Source organism: Orycteropus afer, unplaced genomic scaffold (genome assembly GCF_000298275.1).
Source record: "Orycteropus afer afer isolate SDZICR_OR568_19922 unplaced genomic scaffold, OryAfe1.0 scaffold00757, whole genome shotgun sequence".
NCBI lineage: Eukaryota > Metazoa > Chordata > Mammalia > Tubulidentata > Orycteropodidae > Orycteropus > Orycteropus afer.
The window spans coordinates 667053-688174 of NW_006922344.1; the positions used below are offsets into that span (position 1 = coordinate 667053).

The following is a 21122-nucleotide window of genomic DNA, read 5'->3' on the forward strand; positions in this document are numbered from 1 at the left end:
AAAAAAAAAAATCTGTCAGGCTGCCATGAGTCATAACTGACTGGAGGCCAATGTTTTTTGTTTTTTACTTTTTTTGGGGGGGTGTGGGTGTCAGTACATTGAGAGAGAGAAGGATACCCTTCAGCTGATCTCTTAAACACCAACTTCACTAGACAGAAATGTCAAACTTATTTTGGTGCTCTATGCTGAAATTAGGAGCCTAGATAGTTTCAGCAGTTTGCGATTGGCTTCTAACCAAAGGGATGGAGGTCTGAACCTACCCAGTAACTCCATGAAAAAAACCGCTAGTATTCTGTTTACATAAAGATTACAGCGAAGAAAACCCCTAGGGAGCAGCTCTACTCTTTGATACTTGCAATTATGGAGTTGGAGGCTAACTCAACAGTTGCTAAAACCAAGAAGTACAGGCTGAAATTAACAAAAAACATGACACAGTCATTTAACTTTTTTATTAAAATGCTTTTTTTGGTTTCTAGAGACAACCAAAGAAAAACTCATAATTTTATATGTTGTAGGTCATATGTCATATGAAACACAATAAACAATATACTCTTGAGAATGCAGAATAGATTTTTAAAATCTTTTAAAATCTCTTTTAAAGAAGGCTTTCATAAAAACAAACTTGAAAAATGTGGCTTATTTTTATTTACCTAATTTTCCAGAAAAGTTCTGGCTTCTCCTCTCCATTTTGATACTACTTTGTGATTTATAATTATTCAAATACTCTAACACAGATTTTGTTTTCTGAAATTTGAGAAGTCAAATTTTGAAATCTTTTAATTTTTTGCATTCTGTGTAAACAAAGCCCAGATTTTAGTCAAATTTTTGATTTGGTACTACTATTACGGTACTACTATTATAAGTACAGTTTCACTTTTTACTGTAAGAAAGAACATTTTCCGTATGATCTTTATAATAGCTACTGGTTTAAAATCTTGTGGGCTTCTTATTTTTGAAGCAGGGGTTGGTTATAAATATTTTTTGTTACTTTTTTTTAACCAAAGCTTCAATATACAAGTGAACTGTGGGTGTTAATAGTAGGTCTACATTTTGGTGAGGCTGAAGGCTTCACCAGTATTATACTTTTAAATTGAAAAACTGTTACCCAAAATCTAAAAAACATTAAGAAACTGTAAATGGAATCTTTTAGATGAAAGAAAATACTGTACTTCTGTCTGTCTTTCAACTTCTTCATAAATCACAAAAATTAAGCAAACTTTGAATATAAAATCCATTACATTTAAGGAAAATGTCGCAAGAGAGAAACAGTGATAAGAAAAATCAGTTAAAACATAATGTGGTTCAAAAAAGCATCCTCCTAATGTAGGGGAAAAAAATAGAAATATTTTAAAATTTAATAATGACAACCTAAAAGCGGCGACACTAGTGCCAGTTAAAAAAAAATTTTTTTTACATATTTAAGGAAACAAGAACCATTTTATCAAATAAGCAAAAATATCCTTCTATTCATAGGTATGAAATTACTTTGAGAAAGAGCCAACTTGAAATGAAGCAGCTGGCTGTAAATGCTTTTAAAGCTTTCTCTTTTTTAAGTTCAAGAAAATGCTCAGCATTAATATGAATTAATTAATTAATATTAATTAAGAAGGGGAACTGAAACATTTACATTTTCAAAGTACTTTTAAGGAAGCACCCTATGTAAAAGTAAAAAGAATATCTCAATTTTCTCCTATTAAAAAAATACACTTATGAGCTAAAATGCAAAATTTTAAGAGGCTAAACTACCTTGATTGTATTCATTACAGTTACCTGAAAGAACAGAAGTGGATCAGGGATTTAAATTTTATAATAGTTAATCATAGCATTACATATAAACTTTAACTACTGTTTAGATAATGAATAATACAAAATGTATCCAAGAACATTATCTATTTGTAGGTACTAAAATATTTAGACATATAAAAAGGTATTCCTAAAAAGTTACTTGTATATGCACTAGAGAAACTAGTAATTTTGTAGAGTTAAGAGTCTATGTAATTTAAGTATTTATATTTAAAGACTGGAATTTTATTACTAGAACGGGCACATAGTGTTTAAGCTTATCTTTATTGAAACTATATAAAAAGCTGACAAAATGTAGTACATCTGGAAGCAACTGTCATCTTGAACAGAATACTTCTCTAGTTTCATAATCTTAACACCTCAGTGTATAATTACACTTCTTTAATAAGAATATTAGATCCAGATATAAACTTAATCAATACTTCTAAGTGTGTTTCCTATGATAATTCCCAGCATTTCCAAACTTTTCCTGTCCATAACCATAAATTCTCTTTTTTAATTTCCCTCCTATCACTTTTAAGCCCTTGGTTCTGAGAGTGGGCACATCCCTGCCTTGTAGGATAGTATCAGGGAGGCCAGTCAGGCCCTGGTACTCTAGCTACTGCCCAATTTGGCACATTACCCATCCCAATCGCTCTTTAAGCTGGTACTTTATGTCACAGGAAATACTTTAGCATCCTAATTATTTACCCTAGCAGTGTATTTAATACATTTTCATAGGTGTACCCTGATATTTCTAGTAAAGATACTGCCTCATGAACTACAGAAACCCTTTGGGCAAGGAGAACAGAACACAAAGAGGAATGTTTCTTAAAGCTTTATGAGCATGTTGTATCCTGTTATGTAATAGTTTTAAATTGTAAAATATAGTAATTCCTTTCTAAAACTAACATAATATGATTTGAAATTAAGCTTTTTATGGTGATTTTATATGAATTTTAGAGCAATACACTTGAGTATCTATGTAATTTATGAAACAGGGGAACAATGAAAGGCACAATGAAGAATGGCATATAACTCCAAAAACTCGGTGTCTTAGGAGTACATCAAACAAACCATAACTTACTGAACATGCTTTTGCCAACACTTTAAAAACAAAAGGTTTTGGAATGCTAGAAGAAAATGGCATCAGTTTTTATATATGAAGCCTCAGATTTTCAAAGAATTCTCTATGTTCTTGTTTCCTCACATGACCAAAATTGTACAAGGATTCAAAGAAGTAAAGGAAGGCTTTATTGCTAGTAAGCAATAAGGTCAATAAGAGCAGTTATAATCATATAATTTAACAAGTTATTAGATTTGTTGTATTTTAAAGGTAGTATATTCCCAATTTTTAAATCTTCTTTTTCACCTCACTGAATAACATTTCATACCTTTCTTTTTGACAAAATTGTTCTGCTTTGTATTTTCTTTCCTTCTTTAAAACATACAGTTCATGCACTTGACAGTTTTACTGCCGTAGTCAATGCATTCGGGCCCAATGCACTCGCAGCAGGCATTGTGGAACCAGCGGTATTTGGATGCCCCCATGGACTCACAGGATATCTTGCACTGATGTATGGACATGCAGTCATCAAAGTACACCACAGTGCACATGTGTTCTGAAAAATAATTAAAAAAAAAACTTCAGAGCAAGAAAGAGGGTAACAGCTGAGTATTATTAACGATTACTTATCTTAGTTCTTTTATTGCCGGTTTACACAGGACGAGGTGAGGAAAGAAAAGATCCCTGTTTGTTACTTACATTAAAAAGGGAGCCAGATTTTCCCACTGTAGTTGAAGAATGCAAAGGGCTTCCCTAGCTAGTTTTAATAGATTTCAGACTATGACTTAAAGGTTAGCTTATTGGATTTAAAAACATTTGCTATACTATAGAGGTGTGCTTTGTAAACTGGACATTTCTAATACAATTTCCTATGAGGAAAGAGTTCCCCAATTAAAAGAAGTTTATAAAAAATACTCTTCTAAGGTTGTACTGAGTATTTACAATAAAATGCAACAAACTTAAGCAATCCAAACGATGCAAAGCGATAAGAAATGCTTGGTGCAAATATTTTTAATGCATTTTATTGAAATATAATTTATGTACAGTGAAATATACAAAACTAAAGTGACAATGGGTCAATGCACTTTTTTTTTTTTTGCAGTGTTCTCTCCCCTCCCTTCCTACCCCTGGCAACCAAAAAAGAAAATTTCTCTCCATATATAAGCCTTCCCTTGACCCTACACAACAATAAACTAATACTATATTTGTCCTTCTGTGATTGCCTTATTTCACTCAACATAATGTCCTCTAAGTTCATCCATGTTATGTGGTGTTTTGCAGACTCTACATTATTCTTTAGTGCTGCATAGCATTCCATTGTGTGCATGTACCATAGTTTGGTCATCCACTCTCCTGTGGGCATGTAGGTTGTTGTTTCCATCTTTTTGCTATTGTAAACAGTGCTGCAATGAACATGGGTTTGCATATATCTGTTCCAGTCCTGGCTCTCACCTCTCTAGGATAGATACCTAGTAATGGGACTGCTGGGTCAAATGGTATCTACAATTCCAGCTTTCTAAGGAACTGCCATACTGCTTTCCACAGTGGTTTTATCACTTCACAGTCCCACCAACATTGTATCAGAGTCCCAATTTCTCCACATCCCTGCCAGCATTTACTCTTCTCTGTCTCACTGAACCTTGCCATCAGTGCTGGGGTGAGAGGGTATCTCATGGTTGTTTTGATTTGCATCTCTCTGATGGCCAATGATCCTGAGCATCTCTTCATGTACTTTCTGGCTGCCTGAATATCCTCCTTGGTGGAGTGTCTATTCATGTCTTCCGGTCATTTTTCAATTGGATTGTAAATCCCTTTGCTGTTGAGGCACTGGCATTTTCTATAAATCTTAGAGATAAGTCTCTTGCCAGATATGTAATTATTGACAAGTGTGAATTTGTTGCTGTCATTTTGTTATGTGCTTTTCTGTGGTGTTGATTTCTTTGTTCCATATAATTTTCTGTGCTAATTTTATTTATGAATCGTATTATCATTTCCTTTGTTGGTATTGTTTTAATATTTGTTAAATATTTGTGCTGGTCTTCTTTTTTATGTTGATGTGAAGGTTTATCGTTTTTCTTTGAAGCTACCCTGTGATTTATAATTTTCTTCTCAAGTTTAGAACAGTCCATTCTATCTTGTAGTTGTCTTGACTTCCCTACCATTTAGAAGTTCTGTAACTACACAATTTTTTCCCTCTTTTTGATTTGTAGTTGTCCTCATTTGTCAATTGTTGTCTCTAGTTCCCTGTTTACAATCCTGTAGGGGTTATTTTCTTTGGATACTTCCATAGCTGGGTTGGTTTCTGGGATATGTCATCATGTGTGTTAACGGTCAGTTGTTTGCTGTTGTTGGTTCTCTGTCCAAAGGATTTCCTTTAGCATCTCTAGTAGGGTTGGTCTGATTTTAACAAATTCTCTTAATTTCTGCTTATCTGGAAATGTCCTAATTTCACCATCATATCTGAGGGACAATTTTGCTGGGTATGTAATTCTTGGTTGGAAATTTTCCTCTTTCAGGGTTTTGTATATACCATCCCACTGTCTTCTTGTCTGCATGGTTTCTGCCAAGCAACCTGAGCTTAGTCTTATTGGTCACCCCTTGTAGGTAACTTTGTTTTAGCCATGCTGCTTTCAGGGTTCTTTCCTTGTCTTTGGTTTGGTAAGTTTGATGATGACATGTCTTGGTGATTTTCTTTTGGGGTCTATCCTGTTTGTGGTTCATTGGACTTCTTGAATGGATATAGTCTCATCTTTTATCATACCAGGAAAATTCTCTTCCAACAAATCTTTGACAATTTTTTCTGTGGTTTTATTTGTCTCTTCCTGTTCTGGAATTCTGTTTATATGTAGGTATTCCTTTTGATGGTATCCCACATGAACCCTAGGTTTTCTTCATTTTGTTTTGATCTTTTTTCTGACTGATCCCTTTCCAAAGACATACTGAGGTATTTGCCTTCAATTTCACTAATTCTGTCTTCCATTGATTCAATTCTACTCCTCTGCCTGTTCAATATGTTATCTATTTCTGAAAATTTAGTATTAATCTTCCTGATTTATGTTTGTAGATTTTGTATCATTTCTAATTTTTCATTTATTTTGTCATTTTGTTCTTGTATTGTCTTTTGAAATTGTTCTAAGGTTTTCTCTGTGTTTTCCTCAATTTTGTCAGTGCCTTCCTTGATCTGTCTCTCAACTCGTTGAAAGTACCTAAATATAACTCTTTTGAATTCCTTATCAGGGAGTTCCAATGCTGCATCCAATGCTGCAATGTGTTTTGGGTCTATATCCTGGTCCCTTGTTTCTCCTGCTTTATCTTGCTTCTTTGTGTGGATTGTGATGCTCTGTTGTCTTCAAGGCATTGTGACGTTTTTGTGTTTATATTTAATTGGTGATTCTACGTTGGAGTGATTTGCCCACAATTTTTGTTTTCTTTGTATGTTATCTACATATGCAGGATACTGTGCTGTGCTCCTCTATTTGCTAGTTGGCAGCACTTATATACTTATCATATGTCTCTTTGCCCACTGTCAGCCTCTGTATGTTCCTCCTATCCTCGGCAAACAGAGCCTATTCTTAGGTTCCTGGAATCTGAATGAAAATGCTGTCACTTTAAAATCCAAAATGGCCACCGCTTGTAAACATCCAAAATGGCTGTACCCTCGGTCACTTAAAATATCCAAAATGGCTGCTGCTTGTAAAGATTTAAACTGGCTGTGCCCTCAGTCACTTTACATATCCAAAATGGCCACCGCTTGTAAACAATCAAAATGGCTGCACCCTCCAGACAGCTGAAAGTCCACAGCTCAGATTGTCTCCCTTCCTGCTATTTCCCTTCCTAGTCATAGGCCACCAGTGCAGTTATCCCTGCAGCCCATGGTCAATTCTCAAGTCCCAACACTACTTGGAAATAAGCAGGCTGTTGGTCCCATCAAAATAGCCGACAGTCCACTTCTCTGATCATCTCTGTACTCACTGTTTTCATTCAGGTTTTTCCACTAGTTGGTGCCTAATCCACTTCTATATACTTCCTTTCAAAGCTCAGGGCTCCAAGATTATCTTCTGTATCCCTGTCAATTGGTTTCTCTTTTCTTTGTTGAAGAGGGTCTGTGTAGCTTGTCTGCTTATTCCTCCATCTTACCAGAAGTCTTAAAAAATATTTTTTTTGTTATTAATAGTGATTTCTAGTCTTGCTACCAAAGGCAACTTTTCAACTTATTGTGATTTGGGTGAAAGTTTACAGAGCTAATCAGTTTTCCATTCCACAATTCACATACATGTTTCATGTCAGTGATAAGACAACCATTTTTGATCAATTCAGTTTTAGCTCTCTGGTAGTTAATTAATTCCATACAACACCAAGCTAGGAGGACAGGGTATGTGGAACAAACAAAGGACAATACAAACCAATGATAGTGAGTATATGACTAATGGCTAAGTTTTCCTAAAGAACCATTTACAGAACTGATAAATCACCAGAGAACTGAATATTAAGGGAAGACTCAATGGAAAACGCTGCACTAGACTTAGGAAGAACCAAAAGCAAAGCTATGAAGTAACAAAACAAGGAAAGTCAAAAGGAAGTGGGTATAGTGTTGTAGTGTGCAGGGGGGATGCTGTTGTTGTTATGTGCTGTTGAGTCGGACCTGACTCATAGTGACCCCTCCTTGGGTTGCCGAGACAGTATCACTACGGAAGTAGATTGCCCAACTTTCCTTTCGAGGAGTGGCTAGTGGGTTTGAACCGCCAGCCTTTGGTCAGCAGTCAAGTGCCTTAGGCCCTACGCTACCAGAGCTCCTGCAGGGGTATAGAGTGGAGGAAGTTATCAGAAACACTATTTTTTTGGTTACTTTGTACCTGCTCTAACAGAAAATATCATAAATGGAATGACTTTAACAAACAGGAGTTTATTCTTTTACAGTTTTGGAGGCTAGAAGTCCAAGTTCAAAGTGCCAAGCTTTAGGGGCTCTAAAAGCCCCTTGACCTTGGGCTTTAGCTCTGTCCCTTGCTCCTGGCCCACTGAAGGTGGAGACTTTGTTTACTCAGGCAGCTGCTGGCTGCTGAGGCTGACAAACCCAAAGGGGACAAGTAAAAAGGCACAGTGCTGATATCACCAAACCACATGGTAGGCCACTGATTCAAGTCCATTAAGAGTCCCAACAGACAGTATGGCAGGCTGCTGAATGACAACTTGGCTACATGCTGGATTCAAGAGTGCTGAAAGCTAAAGACTGTCCTCAAAGTTGCTTCTTATCTACTGGAAGCAGACCACATCTCTTAAAGCAGCCACTCAGCTGCTCCAGTAGATTCCATCATGGAGTTAGTTACCAATTTCACTATGAGGAATAACTACATCCAGCTGCTCAGCCACTCAACCAGGCCCAGCCAAACTGACATACAACTTAGCTACCACAACTACTGGGCATATCCAATGCAGCTTAGTTAAAGAAGAAAATTGGGAGGCCAGCACAGCACCAGATTGGAAGTAGCTGGCAGTTAAGTGACGGGAAGAGGGGATGGTGGGGTGGGGAGTGGTGGGAGCATCTGAGTCCCCAGATGACTGGTATTTACTAAATTCACTTATTTACTCAACTATTATTTATTGAGCACCTACTATGGGATAGCCATTAGGAGTCAAAAAATAATAAGAGAATCCAAGGAACTAAATAGAGGCCTGTAAGTTAAAAACAGACAACAAAACAAATGCAAAAGCTGGGAGGAGGAGGAAGAATTGGTTAGCTTTCCCCATTGGCAGGCTTTACAGAGGAGAAACTTTAGCTATGACCTTAAGGATAGTTTGAGTTTTTGAGATGGTGAAAATGAATGGGAAGAATGGCTATTCCAGGCAAAGGAAATGTATGTTCATAAGCAGAGAGGCATTTTGGAGTTCCATGTATAAGGTTAGAAAGGCTACTAGGAGTGGTTTTAGGTGCCATGGAGTAGATTCCCACTCTCATAGTGACCCCACATAACAAAGTATTTCAGTTAGTACCCAAAAGCTTAACCATGTAGTAAACTTCATATAAAGGATCTGGGGTTAGGCTATGAGACCACTGATAACCCTTTGGGACATGCTAAAGAGTTGAAGCCTAAATGGAGTATGTTGTTTGGATAAGCTAAAAGAGTTTGGATATGCTTAAAAGTTGTGACCTCAGCACCACATAAAACCAGGGAGCTATCCAGAATTCAGGGAGCTCTGGTAGCATAGTACCTAAGGCATTTGACTGCTAACCAGAAGGCTGGTGGTTCAAACCCACCAGCCACTCCTCAGAAAGAAGATCGGGAAATCTACTTCCACAGTGATACTGCTTTGGAAACCCAAGGAGGGATCACTATGAACTAGGAGGTAGAAAAGATGCACTAAAAACATTATTAGGCCAATTAACTGGGATGTCCCATCAAATCATGACCCTTAACTTTCAAACCAAGGAACCAAATCTCATGAGGTATCTGATTGTACATAAGCAGCCTCTGCAGCTACTATTTTTTTTTTTTCTGTCATTGTTGTAAATATATCTAACACACATCTTTTGCCAAATCAACTTTTTACAGGTGTACAACTGTGCTGGTAAAGAATATTGAATGTACAACGAACATTCAATGCCAGAAGAACAAACAAATTTTTCTTTGAGGAAGTGCAGCTAGAATGTTCCCTAGAAGTGAGAATGGCCAGACTGTCTCTCTCATACTTTGGTCCTGATGTCAGAAGGAAGCTAAGTAAGACAGCAGCATTCACAAGAGAAGATACAAGGACCCATTTTAGTGAGATGAAGTAGGATATATGCGATTTGGGAAAAATACATGTGAAAAGAGTAAAGGGGGCATATAGGACAACTTCTAAGCTATCGCCTTGGGTGACTGGATGGTAAATTGGAATTTGTAAAAAATGAAATGGAACACATAAAGACTGATATCCTAGGCATTAGTGAGCAGAAATGAACTGTTTTTGGCCATTCTGAATCAGACAACCATATGATCTACTATGCTAGTAATGACAATTTGAAGAGGAACAGCATGGCATTCATCATCACAGAGGATGTTTCAAAATCTGCCCTGAAGTACAATGCTGTCAGTGACAGGATAATATTCATATGCCTACAAAGAAGACCAGTTACTACTACTATTACTCAGATTGATGCACCAACCACCAAAGCCAAAGATGAGGAAACTGAAGATTTTTATCAACTTCTGCAGTCTGCTAACCAGAAGGCTGGAGGTTCAAATGCACCAGCCACTCCTTGGAAGGAAGGTTGTGCAACCTACTTCCATAGTGATACCACCTCAGAAATCCAAGGAGGGGTCCAACTTGATGGCAGTGAGTTTGGTTTTTCTGCAGTCTGAAATTGACTGAACATGCAATCAAGATGTGTTAATTACCACTGGTGACTGAAATGCAAAAGTTGGAAACAAAGAAGAATGACTGGTAGCTGGAAAACTTGGCCTTGGTCACAGAAATAATGCTAGAGATCGCATGATAGAATTCTGCAAGACCAACAACTTACTCATTGCAAATATCTTTTTTCACCAACACAAACGGTGGCTATACATGTGGACTTTGCCAGATGGAGCACACAGGAATCAGACTGACTACATCTGTGGCAAGAGGCGATGGAAAAGCTCAATATCTTTAGCCAAAACAAGGCCAGGAGCTGATTGTGGAACAGACCATTAACTGCTCATATGCAAGTTCACAACTTGAAGTTGAAGACAATTAAAACAAATCCACAAGAGCCAAAATATGATCTTGAATAAATCCCTCCTGGATTTAGAGACCATCTAAAGAATAGATTTGATGCATTGAACACCGATGGCCAAAAACCAGAAGAATTGTGGGATGACATCAAGAACATCATCCATGAAGAAAGCAAGAGGTCATTAAAAAAATGAAAAAGGAAGAAAAGATCATAACTGATGTCAGAAGAGACTCTGAAACTTGCTTTGAGCACAGTAACTAAAGCAAATGGAAAAAATGACAAGATAAAAGAGCTGAAGAAAAGATTTCAAAGAGCAGCTCAAGGAGACAAAGTCAATTACTACAATGAAATGTGCAAAGACCTGGAATTTGAAAAACAAAAGAGAAGAACCTGCTTAGCATTTCTCAAGCTGAAAGAACTGAGGAAAAAATTTAAACCTCGAGTTGCTATACTCACAGAGTCTATGAGCAAAATATTGAATGATGCAGGAAGCATCAAAAGAACATGGAATACACAGAGTCACTGTACCAAAAAGAACTGGTCGATCTTCATCCATTTCAGGAGGTGGCATAGGTTCAAGAACCAATGGTATTGAAGAAGAAGTCAATGGTGCACTGAAGGAATTGGCAAAGAACAAGGCTCCAGGGATTGATGGAATACCCACTGAGATGTTTCAACAAATGGATGCTCCGCTGAAGGCACTCACTTGGGTATGCCAAAAGATTTGGAAGGTAGCTACCTGGCCAACTGCCTGGAAGAGATCCATATTTGTACCCATTCCAAAGAAAGGTGATCACACAGAATGTGGAAATTATCAAACAATTTCATTAATATTGCATGCAAATAAAATCTTACTGAAGATAATTCAAAAACGGTTGCAGCAGTATATTGACAGAGAACTTCCAGAAACGCCAGCTGGATTCAGTAGAGGACTTAGCAAGGGATATCATTGCTGATGGCAGATGGATCTTAGATCAAAGCAAAGAATACCAGAAAGATGTTTACTTGTGTTTAATTGACTAGGCAAAAGCATTTGATTGTGTGGATCATAACAAATTGTGGATGACATTGAGAAGAATGGGAATTCCAGAACAATTAATTGTAGTCATCAGGAACCTGTACTTAGTCTAGGAGGCTGTCTTTGAACAGAACAAGGGGACACTTCATGGTTTATAATCAAGAAGGGAGTACGTCGGGGTTGTATCCTTTCACCATGCTTACTCAATTTGTATGCTGAGCAACTAATCCTAGAAGCTGGATTATACGAAGAAGAATGTGGCATCAGAATTACAGGAAGAATCATTAACAACCTGCAATACGCTGATGACACAACTTTGCTTGCTGAAAGTGAAGATGACTTGAAGCACTTACTGATGAAGACTGAAGAATGTAGTCTGCAGTATGGATTACATCTCAGTATAAAGAAAATAAAAATCCTCACAACTGGACCTAGAAACAGCATTATGATAAATGGAGAAAAGACTGAATTGTCAAAGACTTCACAGTGGTTGGTCTACAACTGATGCCAATGGAAGCATCAGTCAGGACATCAGACGACATATATTGTTGTTACTGCTATGTGCGGTGGAGTCATACCTGACTCATAGCGACCCCTCCTTGGGTTTCTGAGGTGGTATCACTACAGAAGTAGATTGCCCAACCTTCCTTCCAAGGAGCGACTGGTGGGTTTGAACCACCACCCTTCTGGATAGCAGTCAAATGCCTTAGGCATTATGCCACCAGAGTATATCAACTGATATTATATTTAATCAGTAGTATCACCATAACTGAAGTCTTTTTTTTTTTTACTTTTATTGTGGTGAAAACATATACAGCAAGACATTCGCCAACATAACAACTTCCACATTTACAGCTCAGGGACACTGATGACATTTTACATGTTGTGCCACCATTACTGCTATCCTTTTTCAAAATATTCCACCACTATTACCATGAACTCACTGCCCTGCAAACAAAAGTTTCTCCTTTCCACCTCCCTCCAACTCTTGGTACCCAACAATAATCTTTCATATATATATATATATAGCCAGAGGTAGGGAAATGAGAATGAGAGTTATATATGTATACATATATATACAAATATATATTGTTGTTGTTAGGTGCCTTCGAGTTGTCTCTGACTCAGAGACCCTAAGCACAGTAGAACAAAACACTGGCTGGTCTTGTGCCAGCCTCACGATCCTTGCTATACCTGAGGTCACTGTTGCAGCCACTGGGTCTATCCATCTCGTCGAGGGCCTTACTCTTCTTCATTGACACTCCACGTTACCAAGCATAATACCCTTCTCCAAGGGATGATTCCTTCTGACAACATGACCAAAGTAGGTGAGACGAAGTCTGGCTATTCTCGCTTCCAAGAAGCATTCCGGCTGCACTCTTCCAGGACAGATTTGTTAGTCCTTTTAGCAAACCACAGTACTCTTAGCATTCTTCACCAATGCCACAACTCGAAAGCAACAACTCTTCTTCGGTCTTCCTGATTCACTGTTCAGCTCTCACATGCATAAGAGGCAACTGAAAATACCATGGCTTGGGTTAGGCGCATCTTAGCCTTCAAGGAGATATCTTTGAAAGGAGATTTCAAGTCTTTCAAGGAGACACTTGAAAGAGGTCTTTTGCAGCAGATATGCCCAATGCAATACATTGTCTGATGTCTTGACTGCTGCTTCCATTGGTATTGATTGTGGAACCAAATAATACGAAATCTTTGACAACTTCAATCTTTTCCCCACCTATCATGAAGCTGTTAATTGGACCAGTTGTGAGGATTCTTTTCTTTTTATTGAATGAAGTGTAATCCATACTGCAGACTGTAGTCTTCAATCTTCATCAGTTAAGTACTTCAAATCATCCTCACTTTCAGCAAGCAAAGTTGTGTCATCTGTGTATCGCAGGTTGTTAGTCTTCCTCCAATCCTGATGCCGGGGCCAAGGTAGGCGGGCCTGGGGATCGGGGGCTGCTTTTTGCTTGGGGTTGGCTCTCTATTAAGGCTGGGGCCTGAGGTAGGTAGGCCCAGAGCTTGGAGACTGCTCTTCGCTTACGTGTGGATGTATATTAAGGCTGGGACCTGAGGTAGGTGGGCCTGGGATTGGAGGCTGCTTTTCGCTTTTGGGGCGGCACTTTATTAAGGACAGAGCCTGAGGTAGGCGGGCCAGGGTTCAGGGGCTGCTTTTTGCCTGGGGGCAGCTATGTTTTAAGGCCAAGGCCAAGGCCAAGGCTGAGAGTTGGGACTCAGGGGCTGCTTTTTGCTTGGGGTGGTTCTTTATTGAGGCTGGGGCCTGAGGTAGGCAGGTACAGAGGGGTTAGAAACAACTGAGAGAGACGAATTTGTCTGTCAGTTTGTCATCCTGTGGTGGCTTATGTGCTGCTGTGAGGCTGGAGGCTATGCCACCGTATTGCAAAATGCCATTCCCGCAGGGTTACCTATGGTGGACAGGTTTCACTGGAGCTTCCAGGCTAAGACAGACTTGGAAGAAGGAAGAGGCCAACCACTTCTCAAAGAACTGGCCAGTGAAAACGTTATGAATAGCAGTGAAACACACACACGCACACATATACACACAGGGAGCTCTGGTGGCATAGTGTCTAAGGCATCTGACTGATAACCAGAAGGCTGGTGGTTCAAACCCACCAGCCACTCCTCAGAAGGAAGACTGGGCAATCTACCTCCATAGAGATACTGCCTCAGAAACCCAAGGAGGGTCGTTATGAGTCAAATCGACTCGATGGCAGAGTGTTTGTTTTTTTTGGTTTATACAAAGACACACACACACACACAGGTGTACACATACATATTTTTTTCCCCAATCTAACTAAGAATTTTCTCTCCCCTCCCATCCCATCCATCCCTGGTAACCAAAAGAGAAAGTTTTCTTCCATGCATAAACCTTTCCTTGACTTTTTACAATAGGGAACTAATTACAACATTTGTCCTTCTGTGATTGATTTATTTCACTCAACATAATATCCTCCAAGTTCATCCATGTTATGCAGTGTTTTGCAGATTCTACATTATTCTTTAGGGTTGCATAGTATTCCATTATGTGTATGTACCACAGTTTATTTATCCATTCCTCAGTTGATGAGCTTAGGTTGTTTCTATCTCTTTGCTATAGTGAATAGTGCTGTGATAAACATGGGTGTATGCATATATCTATTCGTGTCCTGCCACTCACTTCTTCAGGACATATACCTAGTAGTAAGATTAATGGATCAAATGGTATTTCTAATTGTAACTTTTTAAGGAATTGCCTTACCAATTTCCACAGTGGTTGTATCATTTTACAGTCCCGCCACATAGCTGAAGTCTTTATTTACTATAGTATTAATCCTTTTGTTGATATTTTGGCAATTTACATATTTTAAGGAACTCTGGTGGAGTAGTGCATCAGGTATTTGGCTGCTGATCAGAGATCAGCAGTTCAAACCCACCAGCCACTCCATGGAAGGAAGATGGGGCAATCTACTTCCATAAAGATCTACAGCCTCAGAAACACAATGGGGGTCTCTATGAATTGGAATCAATTCTCCCCCCCATCCCCAATGACTACTTAAAAAATATTCTCAGGGATAAAACTCCAGCTACATAACCCATTTTCAAGATCAAGTATATTATTTATCCTGAAAGAAGGTAAGAAAAATACTATATTGTAAATATGGATAAGAAAATAATTTAGAATAAGCAATTTCTTTTATATTTATCTTTGTATCTATAAAACAAAAAAGGCAATCACACTACAAATATTCGTAAATTAGCAATTAAATGTGAGGTAAAAATATCTGAAGTAAAATTTGTAAAATTTAAATTGGAATATGTGAAATTCTTGTTAAACTTAGTAGGCTGATTCCATGAATTTCCTCCCTATCAGATCCCACCTACCCAAACAAAACAGCAGTAGAAAACTAGAGAGGGAGCCATTAGCAGACTAGAAATTTTGAAGGATTTTTAGACAATTTAGAGTAGAGAGAAGAATGACAAGGCTACAGCAACATTCACAACTGATGGGAAAAAATATTTCAGCCAACAATAATGCCCAATCTACAATGTCATCAATAAATATTAAAGGACAACCAAGAATTTTGGGAAAAATAATAGTATTAGGTATGAAAACAAGGCACAAAGCTGAGTAAGTAGGGCACCTAACTTCAAAGGAAGAGCAAAGAAAAAGCAAAATTCTGTAGGACATAGTCAAGAGAAGTTTAAAGGGATACTGTATTCATAAAATAAGAACAAAATGCTATAAAAAGAAAAATATTGGAAAACAATCAAATTTTTAGAAATTAAAGCATGATTGCTTATATAAAATGCTCATTTTCAGCATAAGGACTAAATAACTAAGAAGTTATTATTAACAACTAAATTAGAAATCTAAAAGAGAGAACTATTATACCCAAATATCTCTAATAGAAGTTCCAGAAGAACACAATGAGAACGGAGGGGCACAAATACTCAAATAAATAATGAAAGTGTTTCCTTGAGCTGAAGAAAGACTGAAAGTCTCACTACCTTATAAATGTCAATATGGAAAGTGATAATATCAAGATTCATCCTCATGGAATTTGTAAATTCTGTACCAAAAGATAAAACTATTTCAGTTCATCTATAAACAAGGGAGGGCTTAGAAGGTTACCTACAAAATAAATGAATTAGAAAGAATAGGTAATATATTTTTCATCTGTAACCCTAAATTTTAGAAGACCATACAAATATGCCCTTCAATTTTAATTAAAAACTCAAAATAGTATTTAAATTAGTAAGAGCAAAGAGGAATTTTGGAAATGTAAGAACTTGTACATATCAACCAGACACAATTTTTTATATAATTACTTGAGAATATACTTTAACAAAATGAAAAAGAATCCAAGAAAGAGGAAAACATGAAATAAAAGAAATGGTGACAAGCAAAGAAAGCAGTACAACTAAGAGCCAAATCTAAATAATCACTAATAATATGGCTGTGAGGAGCAGTAATAATGCAATCTTAAAATAGAAGGGGCATAATATTAAATAAACAAGTAACTCAGAACGAAAATCCTACATACTTTAAAAAAAAAAAAAAGAGAAAGAGGAAATGAAGTGAATGTTCATTTTGTTTAACAGAGCAATGTTAATTATTAACAGTGAGTCAATATAGCTTTTTGAAAAAGGTTTAATAATGTTTAAAAACTTTTAATGTTTGTTAAAATATATTAATTAAAAACAAGAGTAATTGGCCTAATAATGCATCCAGTGCTTCTGTTCTACTTCAGTGTTCGCTGTGTTGTGCCTGGGGTGTTAAAAGCTTGCAAGCTGCTACTCAAGATACAACAGAAGAATAAGGAGAGTCAGAAATAGGAGAAAATGAGGCTAACTGCCTCCATGAATAATTGCCTCCTTTGCCATGAGTTCAGAACAACTGGATAGTGCCTGGTTACTATTACTGAACATTCCAAGCGAAGACTATAGAAGAATATTGATCAGATGGGAGAAAATGCAGAGCAGAATTTTCAAAGTCTCATGGATTCTAGACTTTCTGGAGATGTGGAGGCTGGATGAACCCATGAAACTACTGGCCTGAGATAATCTTTAAACCTTAAACCAAACATACCCCATGAAGTCTTCTTAAAACCAAACAATATTTTAGCTTAACTAGTAAAGAATATCTTCAGTGAGCACTGTGCTCTTTTAAGATCTATCTATATGGGATCAAATTGACAACATCATCTTAGAAAGATTAGATAGGAAACTTAAGGGGGAATGAGTTAATGTTAATGGGGGAGGAATAGCTTGTAAAAAGAGGGTAAGAATAGTTGTATAACTAAGAATATAATTAATGTCACTGAATTGTACATGTAGAAACTGCTGAATTGGTCTATGTTTTCCTGTGTGTGATAGTTGGAGCTGTGTGTCAACTTGGCTGGACTACAATTCTGTGTGGTTTGAGCTGTTGTGGTGTGGTTGGTTGTTCCCATGATAGGATAAGATGACTGTGTTCCGAGCAGCCAATCTACTGAAAGGGAGTTTCCCTAGGGGTGTGGCCTGCTTCCAGTGTATGTGTGGACATCTGGGAAAGGAGACATTCTTCTGTGGATCAGGATTCTGTTGTGCTGCCTGCAACTGTCCGTGAGTGAACAATCCACCATTCGGCCTGGAGATCTTGGATTCATCATTCATTGGAGTCAACAGCTGGTGTACTGCCTGGCAGCTCTGAGCTCCTCAGCCCCTGCGCCTGCAAGAGTCGGGAAAAGCCTCCAGCTTGATGTGGAAAAGCCTCCAGCTTGACGTTTGATCCAGGAACTTTGGACTTGCCAGCTTCTATAAGTGTGTGAGCCATTTTCCTAAGATAAATCTCTTCTCTCTCTCGCTCTCTCTCAGCTCTACTGGTTTTGTTTCTCTAGCGAACCGAGTCTAACACATTTGGTACTGAGAGTGGTTCTAAAGAGACAAAATCATAAGGATGGGCTTCCTAAATTGGTTCTCCAGTTTGATTAATCTTAAAGACACTAGTGACCCTGCCTCTGTTAGTAAAGAGGGCCCTGCTAATCCGTGGTGTGAGGTGGCAACATTAATATGCTAAATAGTACCACCAATAGATCAAGTACTTGTGAAAAGTGACGCTCTGGGTGATCGGACATTTGATACTTTTCTGCAAATTTGTAAGCATGAGGAGTGTAAGGAAGCTGGTTGGTTGGTCCTACTTACACTAGACAAAGTGGTGAAAGAGCGAGATAAATTCAGAGCTACTGAGTCTCGGCTTAAGCACCTCATAAAAGACCTCAGTGCTTCCAGTTGTACTCTGAAAGAATGTCTTACATCTTCCAGTAACAGAGCAGATATTGCTGAAAACAAAACTCATAGTCTTATTGTAAGGGTGGCTGAATTACAACACTAATTAAATTGCCAACCAAGAATGGTGTCTGATGTTAAATTGAGGGCATTGATTGGGAAAAAATGGGATCCTAAACCTGGAATGGAGACATATGGGCAGAAGATAGTCAGGAACATGAGGATATGGAACCTGTAAATTCTGTTGAATCCCCCCATCTGAAGGGATTACTATAAAGCCATTATCCCCTCCACCTCAGTTTCATAGGATTAGCCCAACTGTTCCTGCTGAGTCATTGCCTGAGGCAGAGGCCATGGGAGACATTGCTGAATGTTCTCAGGAACTGCCCCAACCACCCATTGTTGCTGCTAGACCTATAACTAAAGCTAAGGTCCAAGTGAGCCCCAAAAGGTGAACTACAAAGTGTGACTGAGGAGGTGGTATGCAACACCCAAAAAGACCTACTTGATTTTGCTAACATGTATAGACAGAAACCTGGAGAATATGTATGAGAATGGCTACTGAGGGTGTGGGATAATGGTGGAAGGAATGTAAGATTGGATCAGTTTGAGTTTATTGATTTAGGCTCACTAAGTATGGATTCTTCATTAAATGTTTCAGCTCAAGAGATTAGGAAAGGATCTAGTAGTTTATTTGGTTGGCTTACTGAGGCATGGATTATGCAGTGGCCTACCTTAAGTCAAGCTGAAGTACCAGACCTGCCTTGGTATAATGTAGAAGAAGGTATCCAGAAGCTGAGGGAAACTGGCCTGTTAGAATGGATTTATCAGATTAGAACCCTAGAGCCAGAAATGGAGAGTCCAGAAGACATGCCTTTCACCAGTATCATGAGGAATAAATTTGTGAAGGGAGCTCCAGCATCTTTGAAGACTGCTGTGATTGCTATTTTATGTAAACCTGATTTGACAGTGGAACTTCCCTAATTGAACTAAGACACTTAACTACGATGGGGCTGACTGGACCCCATGGTAGTAGGGGCCAAGTGGAAGCAGTTAATTGACAAAGGCAAGGTGGGCACGGTTACCATAATGGACATCAGAGTCAGAACAGTAATCAGAATAGTCTGACTCGTGTGGAATTATGGCATTGGCTACTTGCTCATGGTGTTCCTAGTAGTGAAATACATGGCAAGCCTACTAAATATTTACTTGATCTGTATAGAAAGAAGAATTCTAAGTCACGTGAACAGCAACCTAGATTGAATTGCCAGAATACAGAGTCACGACCTCTCAATCAATTCCCAGACTTGAGTCAGTTTACAGACCCACAATCCCTTGAATGAAGGGGAGGCTGGATCCCTTTGAGGAAGGACCCCACTACATTGCCAAAATCTATAATGTCTATCTTTCTCCCAGCCTTCCCCAAAGGGATCGGAGGCCCTTTACAAGAGTGACTGTTCATTGGGGAAAAGTAAATAATCAGACTTTTCGGGGATTACTGGACACTGGCTCTAAACTGACACTAATTCCAGGAGACCAAAAGCATAATTGTGGCCCACCAGTCAGAGTAGGAGCACATGGAGGTCAAGTTATTGATGGAATCTTAGCTAAGTTGTGTTTCACAGTGGGTCTAGTGGGTCCCCGAAACCATCCTGTAGTGATTTCCCCAGTGACCGAATGCATAATTGGAATAGATATACTGAGCAATTGGCAGAATTCCCACACTGGGTCTCTGACATGTGGAGTAAGGGCTATCATGGTAGGAAAAGCAAAGTAGAAGCCATTAGAACTACCTCTACCTACAAAAATATTAAATTAAAAGCTATACTGCATCCCTGGAGGGGTTGCAGAGATTACTGACACCTTTAAGGACTTGAAGGATGCAGGGATGGTGATTCCCACCACATCCCCATTTAATTCGCCTATTTTGCCAGTGCAGAAAGCAGATGGATCTTGGAGAATGACAGTAGATTACTGTCAAGTTAATCAGGTGGTGACTCCAATTGCAGCTGCTGTTCCTGATGTGGTTTCATTGCTTGAGCAAATTAGTACATCTCTTGGTACTTGGTATGCAACTATTGATCTGGCCAATGCCTTTTTCTTGATACCAATTTCAAAGGACCATCAGAAGCAGTATGCCTTCAGCTAGCAAGGCCAACAGTATAGTTTCACAGTCCTTCCTCAGGGGTTTATCAACTCCCTGACACTATGTCATAATTTAGTCCGTAGGGACCTTGATTGCCTTTCCCTTCCACAAGACATCACACCGCACCATTATTACATTGATGACATTATGCTCATTGGACCTAGTAAGGAAGAAGTATCGATAACTCTAGACTTACTGGTGAGACATATGTGTGCTAAAGGTTGGGAAATTAACCCAACGAAAATTCAGGCACCTCAGTGAAATTTCTAGGGGTCCAATGGTATGGGGCATGTTGAGATATTCCTACTAAAGTGAAGGGTAAGTTATTATATCTGGCTTCCCCCACAAATAAAAAGGAGGCATAATGTTTGGTGGGCCTCTTTGGATTCTGGAGGCAATATATCCCTCACATGGGTGTTGCTGCGCTTATTTATCAAGTGACTCGGAAAGCTGCTAGTTTTGAGTTGGGCCCAGAACAACAGAAGGCCCTGCAACAGGTTCAGGCTGCCATGCAGGCTGCTCTGCCACTTGGGGCATATGATCTGGCTGATCCAATGGTGCTTGATGTGTCTGTAGTAGATAGAGATGCTGTTTGGAGTCTTTGGCAGGTCCCTATTGGTGAATCGCAACGCAAACCCTCGGGGTTTCAGAG

At 38.6% G+C, this 21122-nt stretch overlaps 1 protein-coding gene across 1 annotated transcript in view; it reads right to left on the reverse strand.

The window, feature by feature from the left end:
* Positions 1 to 3222: 3222 nt before the first annotated feature.
* Positions 3223 to 21122, reverse strand: part of TWSG1 (twisted gastrulation BMP signaling modulator 1) — a 180374-nt gene continuing 162474 nt past the window's right edge. The window contains exon 4 of the mRNA XM_007957553.2: positions 3223 to 3404. Coding sequence (XP_007955744.1) covers positions 3223 to 3404 — 182 coding nt within the window. The remainder of the gene's footprint in view (positions 3405 to 21122) is intronic.